The sequence below is a fragment of the Mangifera indica genome, chromosome 1 (genome assembly GCF_011075055.1).
Source record: "Mangifera indica cultivar Alphonso chromosome 1, CATAS_Mindica_2.1, whole genome shotgun sequence".
In the NCBI taxonomy this organism is placed as follows: Eukaryota; Viridiplantae; Streptophyta; class Magnoliopsida; order Sapindales; family Anacardiaceae; genus Mangifera; species Mangifera indica.
In genome coordinates, this window is record NC_058137.1 from 21550762 (window position 1) to 21570263 (window position 19502).

A 19502-nucleotide genomic window follows, 5' to 3' on the forward strand; every position below is an offset into this window, starting at 1 on the left:
AACAATAATTACAAAAATTAAAAGATTGATAGATGTATGAGTTTTTTAAAATTAATAGGTGAGAACTTGCGAAAATACTAATCTTTTGGTGGGAATGAGTTCTTTGACCTTTTTTTTTTATATAATTTAAGTATACAAATAATGCATTTGATATTATTTTATTTTATTTTATTATTATTTAATCATATAATAATATATTATCTTTATATCTAAATTATTTATTAAAAATAAATACGTAATAATAAGCTCCAACGTATTCAACTTTGTGCTTTTTTATTACATAAATGTAAGATACCTAATCAGTTAATGTTGTCCAACTCTACTATAATAATAACACTGCACTTTTGAATTAAACACTTAACTTTAATAATGTAATCTCTCTCTCTCTCTCTCTCTCTCTCTCTCTCTCTCTCTCTCTCTCTCTATATATATATATATATATATTTTTTTTTTATATAGATACACACACACTCAAGACATGTAAAACCCACAAATCAGTGTCCCTTAAATCTTTGGAAGATGAATTCTGTATTTGTACCATTGTATTCTCATTTCTATGTATCTATAAACTCAATTAGACTAGCAATCGACTCGTTTAATAACAAAATCTTACATTTTATTCTAATCAAAGATCCGAGTTTGTAAATTAAAAGTATATTACAAATTCGAGATTAAAGTACATAAGCTAAAGTTGTTTAGATATGAAATTTTTATTTTTGTTATACAAAATCACAAACTTTTGTTAGAAGGTTGCAAATATAATTTCGAGTGTATCCCTCATACAGGACTATAACATATAAATTATAAGTGCAAATTTTATCTTATACAAGAGCTTCAGAATCTTAATCACTAATGTAAATACATACATACAAATATATAGTAAATGAGATCATAAATTTCACATAGTTCAGTTTAATGCATATTAAATGTACAAGTTTTTTTTTTTTTTTTCTAAAACCCTCATTTTAGTCATTCAAGATTCATTGCCACTTTATCATTTAAATTGGCCAAAAAACTTATTCCCACTCGAGGTTTACTGAACTAACAAAATTTCATCTGTTAAATTTAAAAATTTTAAATATCCGTTGTTTTGTTATAATTCATTATTAGAATTAAGAGTAAAAATATTAGTTAATTAAAAATATATAAAAAAATAAAAAAATTATCACATTTGACCTTAATTTAAAATTTAACATTTTTTTAATTTAAGGTTTGAAAAGTGATAATTTCTCCTTTTGATTTTTTTTTCTTCTCTTTGGTGGCTATCTTTTTCCGATTGTCAGTGTTCTTTCTCTCTTTTAGTCTCTATTGTCGCTCTCATTTACTATCTTTGTCAGAGATAAAAAAAATTTTGTCTTTGTTTTTTATGAAAACAACTAGGAAAGAGACCAACTGAGAGGGAAAAAGAACATGGCCAAAGATGGCAAATTGGTGACGGAAAAAAAAATCTAAAAAATAGTCACTTTTTTCACTTTTGGTAAAGGAAAATGTTAGATTTTTAAATTAAAAAAAAAAATAATATTTAAATGTTTTTAATTAAATAATATTTTTAATTTTAACCCAAATAATAAATTTTAACATAAGAGTAGGATTTTGAGTTTTTTAAATTTAATGAATGAATTTTCTCATTTCAACCATCATTAAGTTGGAATTTTAACAGAGACATTGAACTATTTTTTATATTGAAAAGATTTGATTTCGTTTTTTTATTGAGTGTCTCAACTCCACCTTTGAAAATTTGTCTATTAAAGTGCAAAACTTTTATTGCTCTGCAGATATTAAACTAATGAACTTATATTTTCAGGACTTTTAATAAAAAATAAAAAATTGATTTTTTTATATTATTATTTTTTACTCTTTCCTCTTCCAGGGCTTCGCAACAAAACGTTAAGGCTGGAAAACCTAAAATCACAACAAAACCCTAATTTTCAAATCCAATTCTTTTCATGTCCCGTCAATTTCTCTTCCATCAAACATAGATCCTGACCCGAATCCCTAATGGGTCGACCCGAGCCTTGTGTCTTGTTCGCTCAGACCTTCGTTCACCCCCAACTCGACGAGTACGTTGACGAGGTAGACTCTCTTCACCGCTATTTCATCTTCTCCTGTGTTCAATTATAGTTCATTGTTTGTTCTCTATGTTTTGTTTTGTTAGGTGTTGTTTGCGGAGCCAATTGTTATAACTGCGTGTGAGTTTCTTGAGCAAAATGCGTCTTCGGCTTCTCAATCAGTGACGCTTGTTGGGTATGTGATTCTCTTGTTGCTGTTCTTGAGCTAAGTGACCGATGTTATTTTCTTTTTGTGTTCTTTTTGGGAATTTTTCTTGCTTGTTGTATGGACAATTAGTAATTTGTAATGTGGAATGTGAAACTTGTAATATTGGAAGAAAATTTGCAATGGAAATTGAGAAAATCCAGAGGACATTCTATATATTCTCATGTTATTAGAACTGATGGTCCATAAACTTGTGAATGATCTGGGACTTCAGAGTTCAATAACATTGATCCTGTGGAAGAATTTCTGTATTTAGTTGTTGTAATCATTGTCTTAGGAAAATGTTAGGTATTAGTACGTCATGATGCTCTATGAAATTTTTATGGGTACGCAATTCTAAAATGTTAGTTTCTTATACAGGGCCACTTCGCCACCTTCATTTGCTTTGGAAGTTTTTGTTCAGTGTGAGGGAGAGACAAGATTCAGGCGCCTTTGTCAGCCTTTTCTGTATTCACATTCTTCATCCAATGTGTTAGAAGTGGAGGTATTTACCACATTTTGTGTGAATCTCTGTGTGTGGTTTTCTGTTTTTAATTTATGTTATCATTTTTAATCTATCCTATGACTATTTTTAATAGCTTGTACTAATGAGATACCCAAATATACTTGATTATTATTATTAACACCTAATTATAACTGTCATTATTATTATTATTATTAGCCCTTTTGTAATTTTGCGCTGTGTTATGTGTCTGTTGGTTTGCTTCATGTGTATTATTTGTTTCATTGAGACACTGATCTACAAAGAGAATGCTTAATGCATGTATGTTGGGACTTATAAAGAGACAAGGTTCTATGTTTCTGGTTTTTCAGATCTGAATCTTGTGAAATACAAAAATTCTATTGCGAAATCTTTTCAGGAGATTTTTGGTTGAACTTGTGATAGGTCATCAATTAATAGAGGAATGACTTCAAATCATTGACTTTGGAAGCAACATAAGTGAACAATTCTGAAAGTTTCTTTTATTTGTGTGATGTCAATAATGGGAATATGGTTGGTTAGTGCTGACATATATTGCTATTTTTGTGAAGAACAAGTGTTAGAGGGGTCATGGATACAGGTATAGAAGACTCTTGGTTGTAAAAATTTTAAATGTTTCGTTAATTTTTAACTGTGTAAACCATAAAGAATCAAAAGAGTTTGTTGGTCTGTAAGAGCTCTTTATGTGGAAACCGTTGCATGTGCCTAGAGCAGGTTGTTAGATAAGGCTTCTAGTATTGTGAATTATGATAGATCCTTTTTGTGTTGTGGGAATGTGTATATTTTATTACATGTTTAAGTTGGTTTTCTCGTACTTGTAGGTTGTCACCACCCAGTTGTTGCATTCCAAATTAAAACATTTGACCTCTTCTTTGTCTTTTTTCTCATAGTATGGTTGGAGTCTGTTGACACTGCATTTTTTTTTTCACAACTTTTGGATCACTGGATGGTATGAGGCTCTCCTATAAGTTTCTGATATTTTTCTCCTAGCATACTACTTGTCCAAATTGTTTTATCCTATAAATGTTTTTACTACTGGTTGATGATGGTTTTCCTCTAGCATTATATGCTTAAATTGATATTACAGAAGATTTGGGTTACCATCTCGTTATCTGATGATTTTGGGCTTATCCATAATTAACAAATGTGACAATTATTTGTTCAAGGTCTGTGTGACATTGAGATGGGCTTGGGTTACCAGCTCATATCTGATGATTTTGGGCTTATCCATAAGTAAAAAATGTGACAAATATTGTTCAAGGTCTGTGTGACGTTGGGATGGACTTTTTGGAGCTTCATGTACAGTTTGTTGTGAATCTGGATTCTTTTTATTATTTGTTTGCATAAGAAACTGAAAAAATTGTATTGATTAGAAAGAAGTTACAACTGTGGAATAGTTGTCCAACTAGAAAACACAACCATCCCAAAGGGGTATTAGACTATACAAAAGAACCAGTCATCACAAAATCAAAGCAGACATCTTGGAAACAAAATTAACGTAAAACTCCTCCCAAATTTAAATGAATAAATTGAAAAAAACCAAATAAGTCTTTAAAATATTTGGGGAACAAGTTTCTTAGAAGAAGGAATTTGATGAATTTTACTGCTCTTCCTAACTTTTATCTAAAAAAATATTATTATACTGTTTCTGTTATGTTATCTTAAAGAGAGCATGAACGGGTCATTTATCAAAATTCTTAGTTTTTTCCAATGCCCTTAAAGAGAAAAATTCTTCTTTGTAAGAGGAGTGACAATAACCTGGGTAACTAACAAAATCTTGGCTTCTTTAACTAATTTGGTGCACAAGCTAGAGGCTGCAGCATGATGGACGGACTAGTGTTTAATTTATGTTGGAGTCCATTTTTTTCCCACTCAACATTTCCTTTGTAAAATATGGTAAGCAAGTCAAATTAACCACTGTCAAGTGAGGAGTGAGAATCATTTTTCTATGAGATATAACCTAGGAAAAAGCGTACTCAATAACTAACAGAAGTTTGATAAGTGTTATAATGAATATAATGACAAGTACACAAGTTATTGTTTTATATTTTTTAACAAAGTTTTGTGCAAGTCCGCTTCAAAGCTTAACAGAATCATAGGTGACCTAACTTGGCATAAGGAATACGAGACAGTCAATTTATTTCTATTTTAAATGATTAGAGTGGTGTTGCTTGCCCCATTTACTTGTGAATTTTCTAGGGTTTTGGTAACATTTTTAACGTTATACAAATCTCAGAGCAAACAAAAATATGTTTGGTACCGTATTTGGAAAATAGGATTTGAATGCAGGAAAGCATTCAGTGTTTCAACCAAAATATATCTAAAAGGTTTTTTGTGCCTTTCTGAAATATATGATTTGGAGAACAAAATTTATCTTCTATTCATTAAAATATTGTTTACAACATGCCTAAATACTTACTTTATAGACATTCTTGAATATCAAATACGTTTTGTTCTTTTGCACAATATTATTCAAGAACAATTTTGCAAGACTCTTTCAAACTCTTTATACTCCTATTGATTAGTTGGTTATTCTTACCTTCTAGAATAAGCAATTTGTCATTGTTGTTTATTCATGTCAAGTCTCCACTAAATTCAAAAAAAGGGAAGAAAAAGTTTGGGGGCCTTTTTCACTTCAAAGTTGTGTTCCATTGGATTCTTTAGTTGGGGAAGCTTGAAGCACTATATAATCATGATAGTAATGCATTTATTTCCCTGCAGGCTGTTGTAACAAATCATCTTGTTGTAAGGGGCAGCTATCGCAGTCTAAGCTTGATCATATATGGAAACACAGCTGAGGATTTGGGACAGTTCAATATTGACTTTGATGATAGCTCTTTGACCGATCTCGTTACTTCTGCTGAAGGAAAGCTTGAAGACCTTCCTCTTGCACTACATTCAATTAATCGTACAATTGAGGAGTCAATTTCCTCTCTGAATAAATTGTCGTTTCCAGTTACTGCCTCTGACATCTCTGTTGAGGTGAAGAATTTGTTACATTTGATGTTGAAGGTTTTTGAGATGTCAAGCTCGGAGTCTTCTGTGGATAAAGTTCTAAGTGTGGTGAGCTTGGCATCTTCTTCTTACTTCTCTCACTTGTGTGACACAATCAATCCGAAACATCTAACTACGGGCATCTATAAAGATTGTGAAGGTGATTGGCACCATGTTATTAGTAAGGCTAGAAAAGAGCTTCTTGAACTCTATGAAAGCCTTCAACATGTTTCAGGGAATTCATCGGCTAAACAATTAGCAGAGAGCAATTTTTATGAGACTGAGGTTGGTGTAGCTTCCTCCAAACAGTTGGTGGACATGTTAAGCCAGTACTTTAACTTTTATGGGAGCACCTTAACTATTGGACATTACACACTTTCACAGGTAATTGTGAGCTGAAATATTTTCTTCTGTCATTTTGCTGTTTGTGTATTTGCATCTATGTAGTAACTGTTACTATAGGAACAAACCTGGACTCCTTATTCTCTCCATCACTTTCTTGCTCACTCATTTGCTCCGTAGATCTTGTTAATTTCTGATGTGATTTCTGATTTGCAGAGTAGTACTGTCATTCTGGGACTTAGTGTGGCTCTTTTGCTGTGCTCTGGTAGAGAAAGCTGCTTTCACTTTGTTAACAGCAGGGGAATGGACCAGCTTGCATATGTTTTTAGTCATGACATGGTGAATTCTACCACTATTAGGTTGCTTCTACTTGGAGTCATTGAGCAGGCTACACGGCATTCTGTTGGGTGTGAAGGTTTTTTAGGGTGGTGGCCTCGAGAAGATGAGAATATCCCATCTGGCATTAGTGAAGGTTACAGCAGATTGTTGAATTTATTACTGCAGAAACCACGCCATGATGTGGCTTCTCTTGCAACTTTTGTCCTTCATCGCTTACGATTTTATGAAGTAGCTTCACGTTATGAAGTATGCTTTTAGTTCTCCATCTATTTTTCTTTTCTTTCTTTGGTTTATAGGGAGGTTCACAGGGGAACGTTGCACTTGCATGCATCAATGTCCAATATGACTAAATGGATTTCTTGTGGTAATTTTATTCTTTTCTGTTCTAGAGTGCAGTTCTGTCCATATTGGGAGGTCTATCCACTGCCAGCAAGGTTACAACTGACATTTCAAACATGCTTATAATTGCCAAGTCACAACTCAAAAAGCTTTTGGTCAGTTGTAAACTTATATTTTCATTTTTTATTAAAATGTCATGGTTGCTAGTTTCTGATTTTGACTCATTGTATAGTCTGCAATTGTTTGCATAGTTCATGTTTGTTGACAAGTATTGATGCAGAAAATGATAAATGCACGTGGTCCAATTGAAGATCCTTCTCCGGTGTCTTGTGCAAGTAGATCATTGGTTCTTGCTCAGACAGAAGGATTGTTATCATATAAAGCAACCAGTAGCTTCATTGCTTCATCAAATTGTTGCTTTTCAAATGTGGATATTGACTGGCATTTGCTGGGCCTTCTTAAGGTACATTATCCATTTTTATTCTCATGGAATGTGAGCATTCTCTGACACAGAATTGCATAATATCGTTTTGGTACACTTTTGCTGATCTTTTAAGGCTTGAGGGATGGCACATGCAGACTTAAGTTGCCTTTTATTTTTCTGATTAGAGCCAGCTAAATTTCTGTTTTATTTTTTTTGCTTATTGAGCTGTGCATATAATAGATGTAGTGATGCTGCGAACCAGAGTCTTAAATGACTTCTCCTGAATTACACAGCTAATGGTTTATTATACCTTAAATTGCTGTAACATATAAATGTTTGACAGTCAACTGCCCTAACACAATTTGCTTCAGAAGTTATGATTTTTTCTAATTTTTGTTTAAATTTTATTATTAATGCCATTTATGCATTCTGATGAATACCTTCTTTGGAGGTTAGAGCACACATGCCATTTGAAGTCTTGAGGTTGCAATGAGTAACATAAGGGCTATCTTTCTATTCCTGATAACCTGACTTGGTGGAAAATTCTTGCTTAAGAAAAGTGTTATTATGGGCCTTAAACTCTGATTTAGGCCAGATCAAATTAAAATTAAATCCCTCTTTCAACTTTTCAGTGGACCAATCCTAAGTGGAACTGAGAATTAGAGGATTTTAAGATGATCATGAACTAGGGCTAGAGCCCAACCTCCACACCAGTCTAGGGGTGGGAAGGTAAAAAATGTTAACTCATTTTGAAATAATTTCACTATAATTTAGCAATTTGATAATGCAGCCTCCCCATTAATCTTGTGTCTGGTGGCAGTTACAGCCATTGGATCAAAAGGTACTACCACCGAGATTTTTCCTATGATTTACTTTCAATTTGTCAATCTATTTTGGTTTTAATATGAAGGATGACCTACAAACTTTCAAAGGGGTTGTAACTTTGGTTGATTTCCTTATTCAAAGTAGGCTAGGGGCCTTGTGCCTTTTATCTAGCTAATTTTTCTGCCACCTCTTCTCTCTGGGTTGGTTGGTAAATTCTTAGCATCATTGTTAATAGTCAAATGTTTTCTTTGGAGCAGGAGAGGGGCTTTCTTCCGTTATCGGCTGCAATGTTGTCATCCTCAATATTGCGTTCAGATGTGGGAGAAGCTATGGATATATATTTGGATATTGCCTCCTCTATTGGGGCCTTAATTCTTTCGTTTCTTTTTTGTCGCTCAGGTCTGTTAATGGCACCTGTGCTATTGTTTATATTGTATTTGAAAATGTTCTGATATATATATATATTTTTTCAGGGTTGATATTTCTACTACATCATTCTGAACTCTCTGCTACACTAATTCGTGCTCTGAGGGGGGTTGTTGATATTAATAAGGAAGAGTGTATTCCTCTTCGGTATGCCTCTATATTGATGTCAAAGGGTTTTGCTTGTGGTCCACAGGAAGTTGCAACCATAGTAGAGATGCATCTGAGGGTGGTTAGTTCCATTTCTTGGTCGGGATGACCATTGCTCAGTTGTGCCCTTTATTTTTTGTTTAATTCTCTATATTGTTTTTTTAATTTTTAATATAAATTTCCAGTTTATAACTAAATCTTGGTGTAATGTTTTGCTCTTGTTATGTCTCAGGCTAATGCCATAGATCGTTTGCTTGCATCAAATCCACACTCAGAAGAATTTTTATGGGTGTTGTGGGAACTATGTGGCCTGTCAAGGTGGAACATGGTTACACATCTGGTCAATTTTCAGAGGTTTTGATACAACATTACTTGTTTTGACCTGCACGCTTTGAAATGTTTTGTAGGTCTGATTGTGGACGCCAAGCTCTGCTGGCTCTGGGTTTTTTCCCTGAGGTATTGAATGGATATGCTATTCTTAGTCATATAATTTTTTTTTTTTTTTAATAATCAGATACTCATTGCTTGTCATCTAACCAGTTAATATTGAGTAAGCCAGTTTTATATATCTATCTTCATCATATGATCATCTAATGGAGTAGTGAATATTTTCCCCACTTTCATAATGTAACAATATACTGTTCTTATATGTCAAAAATGTTTACTACTGTGATCACCTATTTGGGCATACTTTTAACTTTATTGGTGTTAGCACTGAGCTGAACAAGCCTGTTGTATCTATGGCATGAATTGCTCGTAAAGAAGCTGATTCCAACTCATGATTGCAATCCTCAGTAACATTTTTTCCTGTTGACTGTTGAATTTATTGTGTATAGTGTCATTTCCTGTACAACTACTGCCTCTGACATGTCAATGTTTTGTAGGCTGTTTCAGTATTGATTGAAGCTTTGCATTCTGCCAAGGAATTGGAGCCAGTAAATAAAAATAGTGGTACTGCAATTGCTCTATGTTTAAGTTTGAAACAGCTGCATACTTTCTTGTTTGTCTGTCTAATATGAGTGCATTGGATGAATTTGTGGCTGTTCAGGAGCTTCACCTCTTAATCTTGCCATTTTGCACTCTGCTGCTGAGATTTTTGAAGTCCTTGTCACTGATTCAAGTGCATTTTCTCTGGGTTCTTGGATCAGACATGCTAGGGAACTTCACAAGGCTCTACATTCTTCTTCTCCAGGGTCTAATAAGAAAGATGCTCCCACACGTCTATTGGAATGGATAGATGCTGGTTTAGTTTACCACAAAAATGGAGTTATTGGTCTTCTACGTTATGCTGCTGTTTTAGCCTCTGGGGGAGATGCTCACTTGACCTCAACCAGCATTTTAGTATCAGATATGATGGATGTTGAAAATGGCACTGGAGAAGCTTCCAGTGGCTCTGATTTTAATGTTATGGAGAATCTAGTTAAAATTATTACTGAAAAGTCCTTTGATGGCGTAACCCTTCAAGACTCTTCAATAGCACAGCTGACAACAGCACTTCGAATTATGGCTTTTGTTTCAGAAAACTCAGTATGTAACTGTCCATTTTCCATCATATAGTAGTAATTTTGGGGTCTTGTTTTACCATTAGTTTCTACTATTTCTTATTATTCTCCTTCATCTTCTTGGGTGTAGACTGTTGCTGCTTCCCTCTATGCTGAAGGTGCCATAATGGTTATCTATGCAATTCTAGTTAATTGCAGGTTCATGCTTGAGAGATCTTCAAACAGTTATGGTATGTGATAGGGTATACTTGTTTTGAGTCAGCTTGTAATCTAATTATTGATTTTTTTGTGGCATGTTTTATTCTAATTGTTAGTCACCTGACTTGCCTGATGGTCATCTGCTTTCTTAAAGCATTTGGTTTTGTTTTCCTCTGCAGATTATCTTGTTGATGATGTTACAGAATGCAATTCTTCATCTGATTTACTATTGGAACGGAATCGTGAACAGAGTTTAGTTGAACTTTTGGTTCCTTCTTTGGTATTACTAATTACCATTCTGCAAAAATTACAGGTTTGTCACATTTTGAATTTGAGTCTGATGTATATTTGGAAGGATAATTTGCATTTGTAAAATGGTTTCCCTGACCGTGTGATTCATCTTTTGTTATAAATTACAAGATCTCTTATGTGATATGGGGCATTTTGTACATGTTGTAAGGTTAATTAGGTCTTTTTGGTTTGTTAACTTTGTGGTTTGCTTTCATAAAGTAACATTTACATTATTTTATTTTCCAATGCTGTTTGACGGCAACTATTGTACTCCTACTTTTGTTAGTTAAGAAGTCTAAGGATCACTTGACATCACTTCCAAGACATATATAATCCTTGAGGTTATTAAGATTTTAAGTTGTTTGATTGGCCTGTAGCTTCTCTATGTCAATAAAGAGATTGCAAAGATTGATCCTAGTCAGCTCAGTTCTTGGTGCCTACTTTGCTGTCATTTGTATTTCATGGTTCAATGATCTGTTATGTGGAACTACATCTCTGGTGAAGTTGGCCATGCTGCATTACTAGCTTTGACATGGCTCTTTCAGTGAACCTCAGCCCTTCAAAAATTGTGGGCTTGTTTTTTAGTGCTGATATATTTTATGGAATTTCCTCTGCTCTTATGTCTTTGTGAATGTTTATGGGGACGAAGTCCTTATATATTTTATTTGTAAGCACTGTAATGAAGGCTACCGTCCTTACTTGGAAAGAGTTTATTCAGGAATTCAGTATAATAATAGTGGTTGCAGTTTTCTTCCTAAATGGCATTCATCTCATAAATATCCAAAAGAATTAAATTGTTTCATTGCCATATCTGCAGGAAGGTAATGAGCAGCATAAGAATACCAAATTAATGAATGCCCTTCTGCGCTTGCATCGAGAAGTGAGGTATTTACCATTCTCCTGTATTTTTTAATCACTTTTAATCTTGTTCTTTGCATATAATTCAGTGACTTAATGGAATTGCAGCCCAAAGCTAGCTGCATGTGCTGCAGACTTATCCTCATCTTATCCTAATTCAGCCCTTGGGTTTGGAGCAGTCTGCCATCTTATTGTGTCAGCTCTTGCTTTTTGGCCAATTTACGGCTGGACTCCTGGCCTTTTTCACTCCCTTCTTGCTAGTGTTCAAATGACTTCAATTCTGGCTTTGGGTCCAAAGGAGACCTGTAGTTTGCTGTGTCTTCTGGTATGGGCGATTACCATTCTTATTTTTCTTCATTTCGATGCCCATTTGTCTTATGACAAAGTCCTCAAACATCCTGATGTTGAAAATGGTCCTGGAACTATGTTATGTGACTAGCTTTTTGTTTCATCTCCTATGTTTGCATTGCAAGAATGATTTGTTTCCTGAAGAAGGTGTCTGGCATTGGAGAAATGGAATGCCCTTGTTGAGTGCCCTTAGAACAATAGCTGTTGGGTCGTTGTTGGGGCCTCAGAAAGAGGGACAGGTTGATTGGTATCTAGAGTCTGGACACATTGAAAAGCTGCTTAGCCAATTGAGGCCACATCTTGACAAAATTGCACAGATAATCCAACATTATGCTATTTCTGTATGTGTTCTTTCCCGAAAACTGTACTTAAGAATTGATATCTTTTTTCCTTTCTATTTTTGGAGGGTAGGGCAATGTTGCAATTTGGGAATTTTATTTTGAATGGGAACTTTCTATATGTTTTTTAGCCATGTCTGGTGATATTTTCATTCTCTAACAGGCATTGATAGTCATACAAGACATGCTTCGAGTTCTTATAATACGCATTGCTTGCCTAAGACCTGAAAATGCTTCTGTACTTCTACGGCCGATATTGTCATGGGTTCGTAGTCATGTTTCTGACTCATCTTATCCATCAGAGATGGATGTGTACAAGGTGATAAATCTATTCTCTTGTTTCAGTTTGATAATTTGTCATGTCTGGTGTGTTTTATATGTTCTTTCTGTTTTCAGGTGCACCGATTTCTTGATTTTCTTGCTTGCTTGTTGGAGCATCCATGCGCTAAGGTTAATTTACTGTCTCAATTCTCTTGAACTTCCCTTTCCTTTTTAAATTTCTGCTGCTAATCTTTTGCCCGATGACTATTTTCTCTATCAGGCACTATTTTTGAAGGAGGGTGGTCCTGAAATTCTAAGAGAAGCACTGGAGAAGTGTCTTGATGCCAGTGAGGCAGATGGAAAGCAAATTTCAGATCAAGGAAATTCTGCTAAAAGTGGTTTTACCTTGATTGGTTGGTGCCTCCCTGTATTCAGGTCTATCTCACTACTTTGTAGTTCTCGAACACCTCTACAATACTCTGCAAGACATGATTTGTGAGTGGATGACATCAGTTCTGTGATTTATTCTTTTTCTTTCTCTGTCTTTTCTATTTCAAAATTTATCACATTCACGCAAATTTTTTGGTGATTTTATAGGTACAAGTTTGAGGATTTGAGTTCTGAAGATTGTTTGTTGATTGCCCCATACATCCTTAAGTTTTGTCAGGTATTTCCTCCTCAATTTAGATAAGGTTAAATACTTTTAAATAGTTTTCAATGATACTTCCTCTGCAGTATTATCTTATGATATGAATTCTGCTTTTTTATGAATTGCTTTCCTTCGATGCAATGAATAAATGCTGGGTTTGTGTTAAAAGACCTTGACATTTATTTGATGTTTAGATGACTAAATTTTTCCTTTCAGAATTTTTCTTGATTAATTTTCCTCTATATGAAAATCAGAGAATGCTTTACAAATGGTAGCTTTAGAAGGAAAAAGTATTCTTGCTACATGAATGGTAATAGAGAATGATAATTTTTTCAGGTCCTACCAGTTGGAAAAGAATTAGTGTTTTGTCTTACAGCTTTCAAGGAATTAGTTTCTTGCAATGGAGGTCAAAAGGCTTTGGTTTCTGCCGTATGTAATACTCGCTCAGGTCTTGAAGAATTTGATTCAGGGGGAATACATGAAAGAAATGGGAACCTTAGTCTTAATGAGTTTGATTGGAGAAAGAATCCTCCTTTATTATGTTGCTGGACAAAGTTGTTAGAGTCAATTGATTCAAAAGATAGCTTGTCAACTTATGCAATTGAAGCCATCAGTGCTCTGTCTTTAGGTTCTTTGCACTTTTGCATGGATGGAAAAAGGTCAGTCTACCTTGATAATTTGCCACATTATGTATTCACTTTCATACACTTTAATATACTGTATACTAACGGTACTACTTTGTTTGCTTAGATATCTATATTTCTCTGAGCTGTCTTATTTGTAAATGAGAAATTATTTTCATTTATATTTATTAGTTGCAGTTTCACTGACGTTTCTAAAGATGCCCCTTAAATCTAGTACATATTTGCTATAGAAGAACAGAATCAGGAACTGAACTGAACTTAGTTATGAGGGATACCTTGCTGATAGGAAAACTTTGTTGAGCATAAGAAGATATACGAAAGTCTCCTAGAGAAGTAATTATGACATTTTCTGGTGGGATTAAGTAATCTGTTGCTCAAGCTTGTACTCATGAGTATCAGTTCATAAATGGCGATTCCATAGTTGTCAAGTGTATGTAAACATTTAGAATGAGATTGAGTGATACAATGCTTGTGCTTGTGTCAAATCCAAGGATGAAAGATCACTCATTAGATATGACCGTTGCTAACAAGATCTAAGTGCTGACCAACTGACGTAAGCTTCGTTGGCATTTTTCTGTGAATTTCCTTGGGTACTTAACAAGATCAAAACATCGAGTACATATATTTGTTCTATGAACTTTTCACAGGAGTCTTGTATGAAGGTTGTCTTCAGTGGTTTGATTCTTCTATATGCCTTGAACTTATGAATGACTTGGAAACAAATGTGAAATGAATGTAGATGAATGAAGATGACAAATACAATTGGATAAATCTCTGACTTAATTATGCTGTATTTTGTTTCAAAAGATTACTTTTATTGGGTATTTTAGCGGAATGGAATATAGGCTTGAGGCAGAGAATAGCATAAGTTAATTGGAGTTTTTATATTCTTTAAACTAGTGAGTACTTTTGTGTATCTAGTAGAAGAGAAGAGGAGATAGGGATGTAGTTGGAGAGTTTGGAGAAAGTTTATATAACATTCTAAGATATGAATTTAAAGTATGAAAGCTTCTACTTTTTAATCTATTTCATAGATTATGTTAGGTAAATAGAGAAATATGTAATCCTGTAGGATCATTCTGTGCTTTACACATTGACTGCTGGTAATATCCTTTACTGGTAGTGGTAGCTTGTGATTATTTCTTGTTCTATTCAGATCTGTATTTTGTTTTTATGAATTCTTTTGATATTCTGACTAGCTTTAGTTGATTTGTTGAGTGTAATCTCTGTCTTCATTTTTTTTCCACCTTGCTTCATCGGTTATAACTTGGTTCATACTACAATTTCTGATCGTATAAGGTCTTTTAATTGGCTTGATGTTATTTCACTTGCTTAACATATGGTTTGCCTGTTAATTAGTTTGAACCTGGATGCTGTTGTCTCATTGAAATATCTTTTTGGGCTTCCTGATGATGAGAAGAGTGGGACTGAGGGCTTTTCAGAGGAGAACATAAATTACATACAGAGATTGTCTGTAGTTTTGAATTCAAATATCAATGATGAAAATGACTTTTCAGCTGCCCCTGATATACACACCACTTTGTCTCAGGTGGGTATGGTAGCTTATGCATCTCTGCCTTTCTCAAATTCGTTAGTTTTTAATTTGTCTTCTGGGTAATTCTTAATTATTGATGTTTTAGGTTTCGGAGTTTGTGAAGGCACTGTTGTTATTGTTGCAAAATCCTGCTGGTTCAGTTAAGGCAGATGATGTCATCTTCACTGAAGGAATGCTTTCATCACCAAATGATGGTCTATTTCCTTTAAATATGCATCAGATGGCAGATGATGGCACTGAGAACCCTTATGATAATCTTTACTTGGTAGGACTTGAAGACAAGTTCTCATGGGATTGTCCAGAAACATTACCTGAGAGATTGTCACAAACAACTCTTCCTGCTAAAAGGAAAATGCCTCCAGTGGAAGGTTTGAGTAGGCGTGCTAGGGGAGAAAATTCACCGGCTGAAACAACCCAGAATACATTTTCACGTGGAGTGGGTCCATCTACAACATCTTCTGGTCCTACTCGGAGGGATACCTTTCGGCAGCGCAAACCAAACACCAGCAGGGCCCCATCTTTGCATGTGGATGACTACATTGCGAAAGAAAGGGGGAGTGATGGTGTCACAAATTCTAATGTTATTGTAGCTCAGAGAGTGGGATCTGCTGGTGGACGTGCTCCATCAGTGCATGTCGATGAATTTATGGCTAGAGAAAGGGAGCGCCAGAAACGCATTGTAACAGTGGTTGGGGAGGCAGCTGCACAAGTCAAGATTGCAGCTCCTGCAAGTGACACCCAGAAAGAAAAAGTTGACAAATCTAAGCAGTTGAAACCAGTTCTTGATGATGATCTTCATGGAATTGATATTGTCTTTGATGACGAGGAATCTGAACCTGATGATAAATTACCATTCCCCCAGCTAGATGATAATCTACAGCAGCCTGCCTCTGTCATAGTTGAGCAAAATTCTCCACGTTCAATAGTTGAAGAGACAGAGAGTGATGTCAATGAAAATAGTCAATTTTCTCATATGGGTACACCATTAGCATCTAATGCAGATGAAAACACCCAGAGTGAATTTTCTTCTAGGATGTCAGTCTCACGCCCTGAACTGCCATTGACTCGGGAACCAAGTGTTTCTTCGGATAAGAAATATTTTGATCAACCTGATGACTCAAAGAATGTTATTACCATTAAGACCTCTACTAGTTTTGATTCTGGGACAGCAGCAAATAGTTCGGGGTTTCCTGCCTCTCTCTACAATAGTGCACCTCTAACATCCATGCCACTTGATTCAAGGATAAATTCACAAAATTTCTATCGAAAGAACAGTCCCCAGCATGCTGGTAATATTCCAGTGGGCACTGGATCTCGAGGAATATATGACCAGAAAGTTATGCTGAATCAACCACCTTTGCCTCCAATGCCACCTCCACAATCAGTTAGTCCTGTAGTATCTCAGGCTTCTGATTCTATCCCAAGTCAGTCTTCCCCATTTGTAAACTCTATGCCAGAATCACAGCTACCAGTGCCTACAGCATTCCAAGTGAGAGATCCCTCCACCCCACAATTTGCTTGCAATCTCCTGTTTTGCTTTTGTGTTTGCATTTTATGTAATTTTTCAATTTTTCTTTTTTGCAGGTTCAGCCAGAGTATCTATCAGGATTTAGTGGCAGTTCTGCACCTTTATCAACTACCCATACTGGTGGATCTGCTAGGCCTCCACTTCCACCAACACCACCTCCATTTTCATCTAGCCCTTACAATTTACCATCATTAAAATCTTCTACTCCTCAGATGTCCATATACAATCAGACAGGTGTCGGAATGACTGACCTTCCCCAGGGCCAGAGCTCTGTCTCTCCTATAATTGATGCTCGGTTAGGCAGCATTTCTGCATCAGCTGCTGGACTAAGTTCTTATGCACCACCTCCACTCATGTCACCCTTGGTCTTCAGTAGGCCTGCTTCAGTACCTGCAACTCTATATGGAAACTCTCCAGCTCAGCAGCATGGTGACAACCCGCAAAATATCATGCAGAATCTCTCCATACCCCACCCTTCCATTCAGTCAATGCATACCCTGCCACAGTTACAGCCATTGCAGCCCCCACAGGTTCCACGTCCTCAACAACCACCTCAGCATCTTAGACCACCAATGCAAGTCTCACAATCATTGGATCAAGGCATGTCTCTGCAGAGCCCTGTACAAATGCAAGGCCTTCCTTTACAGATGCTGCAACCGCCACAAGTTTCTCCAATGCATTCTTATTATCAGTCCCAACAGCAAGATTTAACAGCAGTACAGCAACTGCAAGTTGAACATGCCCAATCACAAGTTTTACATCAGCAAGGGGATACTACATCCCAGCTGCAACAAGATTCAGGAATGTCATTACAGGAGTATTTCAAGTCCCCAGAAGCTATTCAGGTATTTTTTTTCCCTTATTGCCAAAGATTTCATAGATGTATTGCTCTGTAACTGTACTTGTTGCCTCTCGTAATATTTGTTGAAAAAATTTAATGGATTTGTCCTGATTATCCTTGTTACATTATCATGGCAGTCATTGTTGAGTGATCGGGATAAACTTTGCCAGCTTTTGGAGCAGCATCCGAAATTAATGCAAATGCTTCAGGTTATTATTTAAAGAAATCTTTCTTTGCATCTTTCAGCTTTTATGAAACCAGTGCTTGATTGAATTTCCTTCATTAGACCTTGATTAATGGAATAATGAGCGCATTTACTGATGGTAATGGTAATGGTGTGATCATTACCACTTCTCACAGTAGTGGTCATGCTAGTTGTGTGGGAGGGGTTAATAGAAGAATGAATTATATGTATAAGTAGTCTCAGATAAATTGTTTTATTGACTGTCAATAAGAATAGTTAGCAGTGGCTACATATATCAGTTCCAGAGGCCTCCTCCTGAATTGCATTTTAGCATTTTCTTTGGTCCTGAACTTGCACGATAATGCTGAGTTCCTTGCTCTTCTTTCTAACAAGATTAGAATTCTTCTGCATTACTGTTCTGATCTATATTTTACGAAAGTTTAACTCTTAAGTTTTGGTTGTCTTGTCTTACAGGAAAGGCTGGGACAGCTATAGCAGACATGATATCAAAGCTCTTACTTTTTACATTGGAGGATGCTTTAAACCTGTTAACTCTATGTAGTGCTGCAAGTCAAGGTTCCCTCCAAGTCCATTATTTTGTGTCATGCATGACACCGCAGCCTTCCCTTAAGCCAATCTTTTTCTGCCCACAAACAATTTTGTATTATCTATGTACTATATATATCAATGTACATTTCTTCATTAGATTTACTCTACATCCCTTTTCTTATTTAATTTTCTGATATATTCATTAGCAGGAAATGCTTCTGAAGTTAAATTTCTTTCCTTTAAGCTGATTAAAATTTAGATGGGCTCTGAAAGGCTAGGTAAACTTCTGTAACTTTGTTGTCTGGTTAACCCGAATGGGCATTGTTGTGTTTGTGCCAGTGCCGTTGTAAAGTGGTAATTTTTTGGGGCATGAGATGTAAATATATACCTAGGAACCTTTTATATGTAGCTTTCTTTGTAGGCAATGTATGCACTAACATAATTTTTATAAACCAATAGCTTGTACAAAAACCGCTTTTGAAATTAATTTTTTAAGCAATTTCTAATTGTTTGATGAGTAATATTTTTTTAAGCATTTTCTATTATTCTTCAAACTTGTGGACTCATGGAATTTTCTGCATTAGAAGCAACAGTGATTCAAATTATGTGAAGTTTACAGATTTTTATTAATAATTAAGGAATTTTTATTTATGAACTTATGTTATTACATCATCAAACTCTTTTTTTTTTGGGTAATTAAAATTTATATTAAATAAAAACACAACGGAAACGAGGATTGGAGAACAATCTAAGTGTTCCAAACATTGAATGGATTGGATTTTATTTTTTCCAAAAGCAAAATTGGTACTATTAACCATAAGAATCAGTAAGATTCTTAAAAATAAATAAAATAAATCTTAATCGAATAATCATAGGAAGTTGAGTAGGTGACATCAGAATATTAATACTATTTTTCAAAAATATATTCCTCGAATTTGTGAAAAAAAATTAAAAAAAAAACTGCATGATCCAAGAAGCTCAGGATCCCAGACATACTAATTGAAGCGACTTCTTTTAGTATGAGACATTCCTTCTTTAAGAAACATTTTACCTACGTTTCCATCTTCTATTTTATTTATCTTGTTTAAATATCCTTTGATTTTTACAAAATATAAGAAACTATGGTTGGATTTGCGCAATTTAGTAAAATCAAACTTCAACTCGA

At 35.0% G+C, this 19502-nt stretch overlaps 1 protein-coding gene across 1 annotated transcript; it reads left to right on the top strand.

The window, feature by feature from the left end:
- Positions 1–1848: 1848 nt before the first annotated feature.
- LOC123215714 (protein virilizer homolog) lies at positions 1849–18493 on the top strand. The gene is made up of 28 exons (XM_044635926.1): positions 1849–2073; positions 2156–2244; positions 2635–2758; positions 5477–6133; positions 6308–6676; positions 6820–6924; positions 7050–7232; positions 8276–8417; positions 8492–8673; positions 8824–8909; positions 8999–9047; positions 9476–9542; positions 9640–10118; positions 10224–10323; positions 10471–10604; positions 11400–11467; positions 11549–11765; positions 11914–12129; positions 12290–12445; positions 12523–12576; positions 12668–12882; positions 12985–13054; positions 13373–13695; positions 15040–15229; positions 15321–16724; positions 16820–17608; positions 17742–17813; positions 18263–18493. The coding sequence occupies exons 1-28, from the start codon at positions 1999–2001 to the stop codon at positions 18281–18283; spliced, it is 6636 nt and encodes a 2211-aa protein (XP_044491861.1). The 5' UTR covers positions 1849–1998; the 3' UTR covers positions 18284–18493.
- Positions 18494–19502: the final 1009 nt, after the last annotated feature.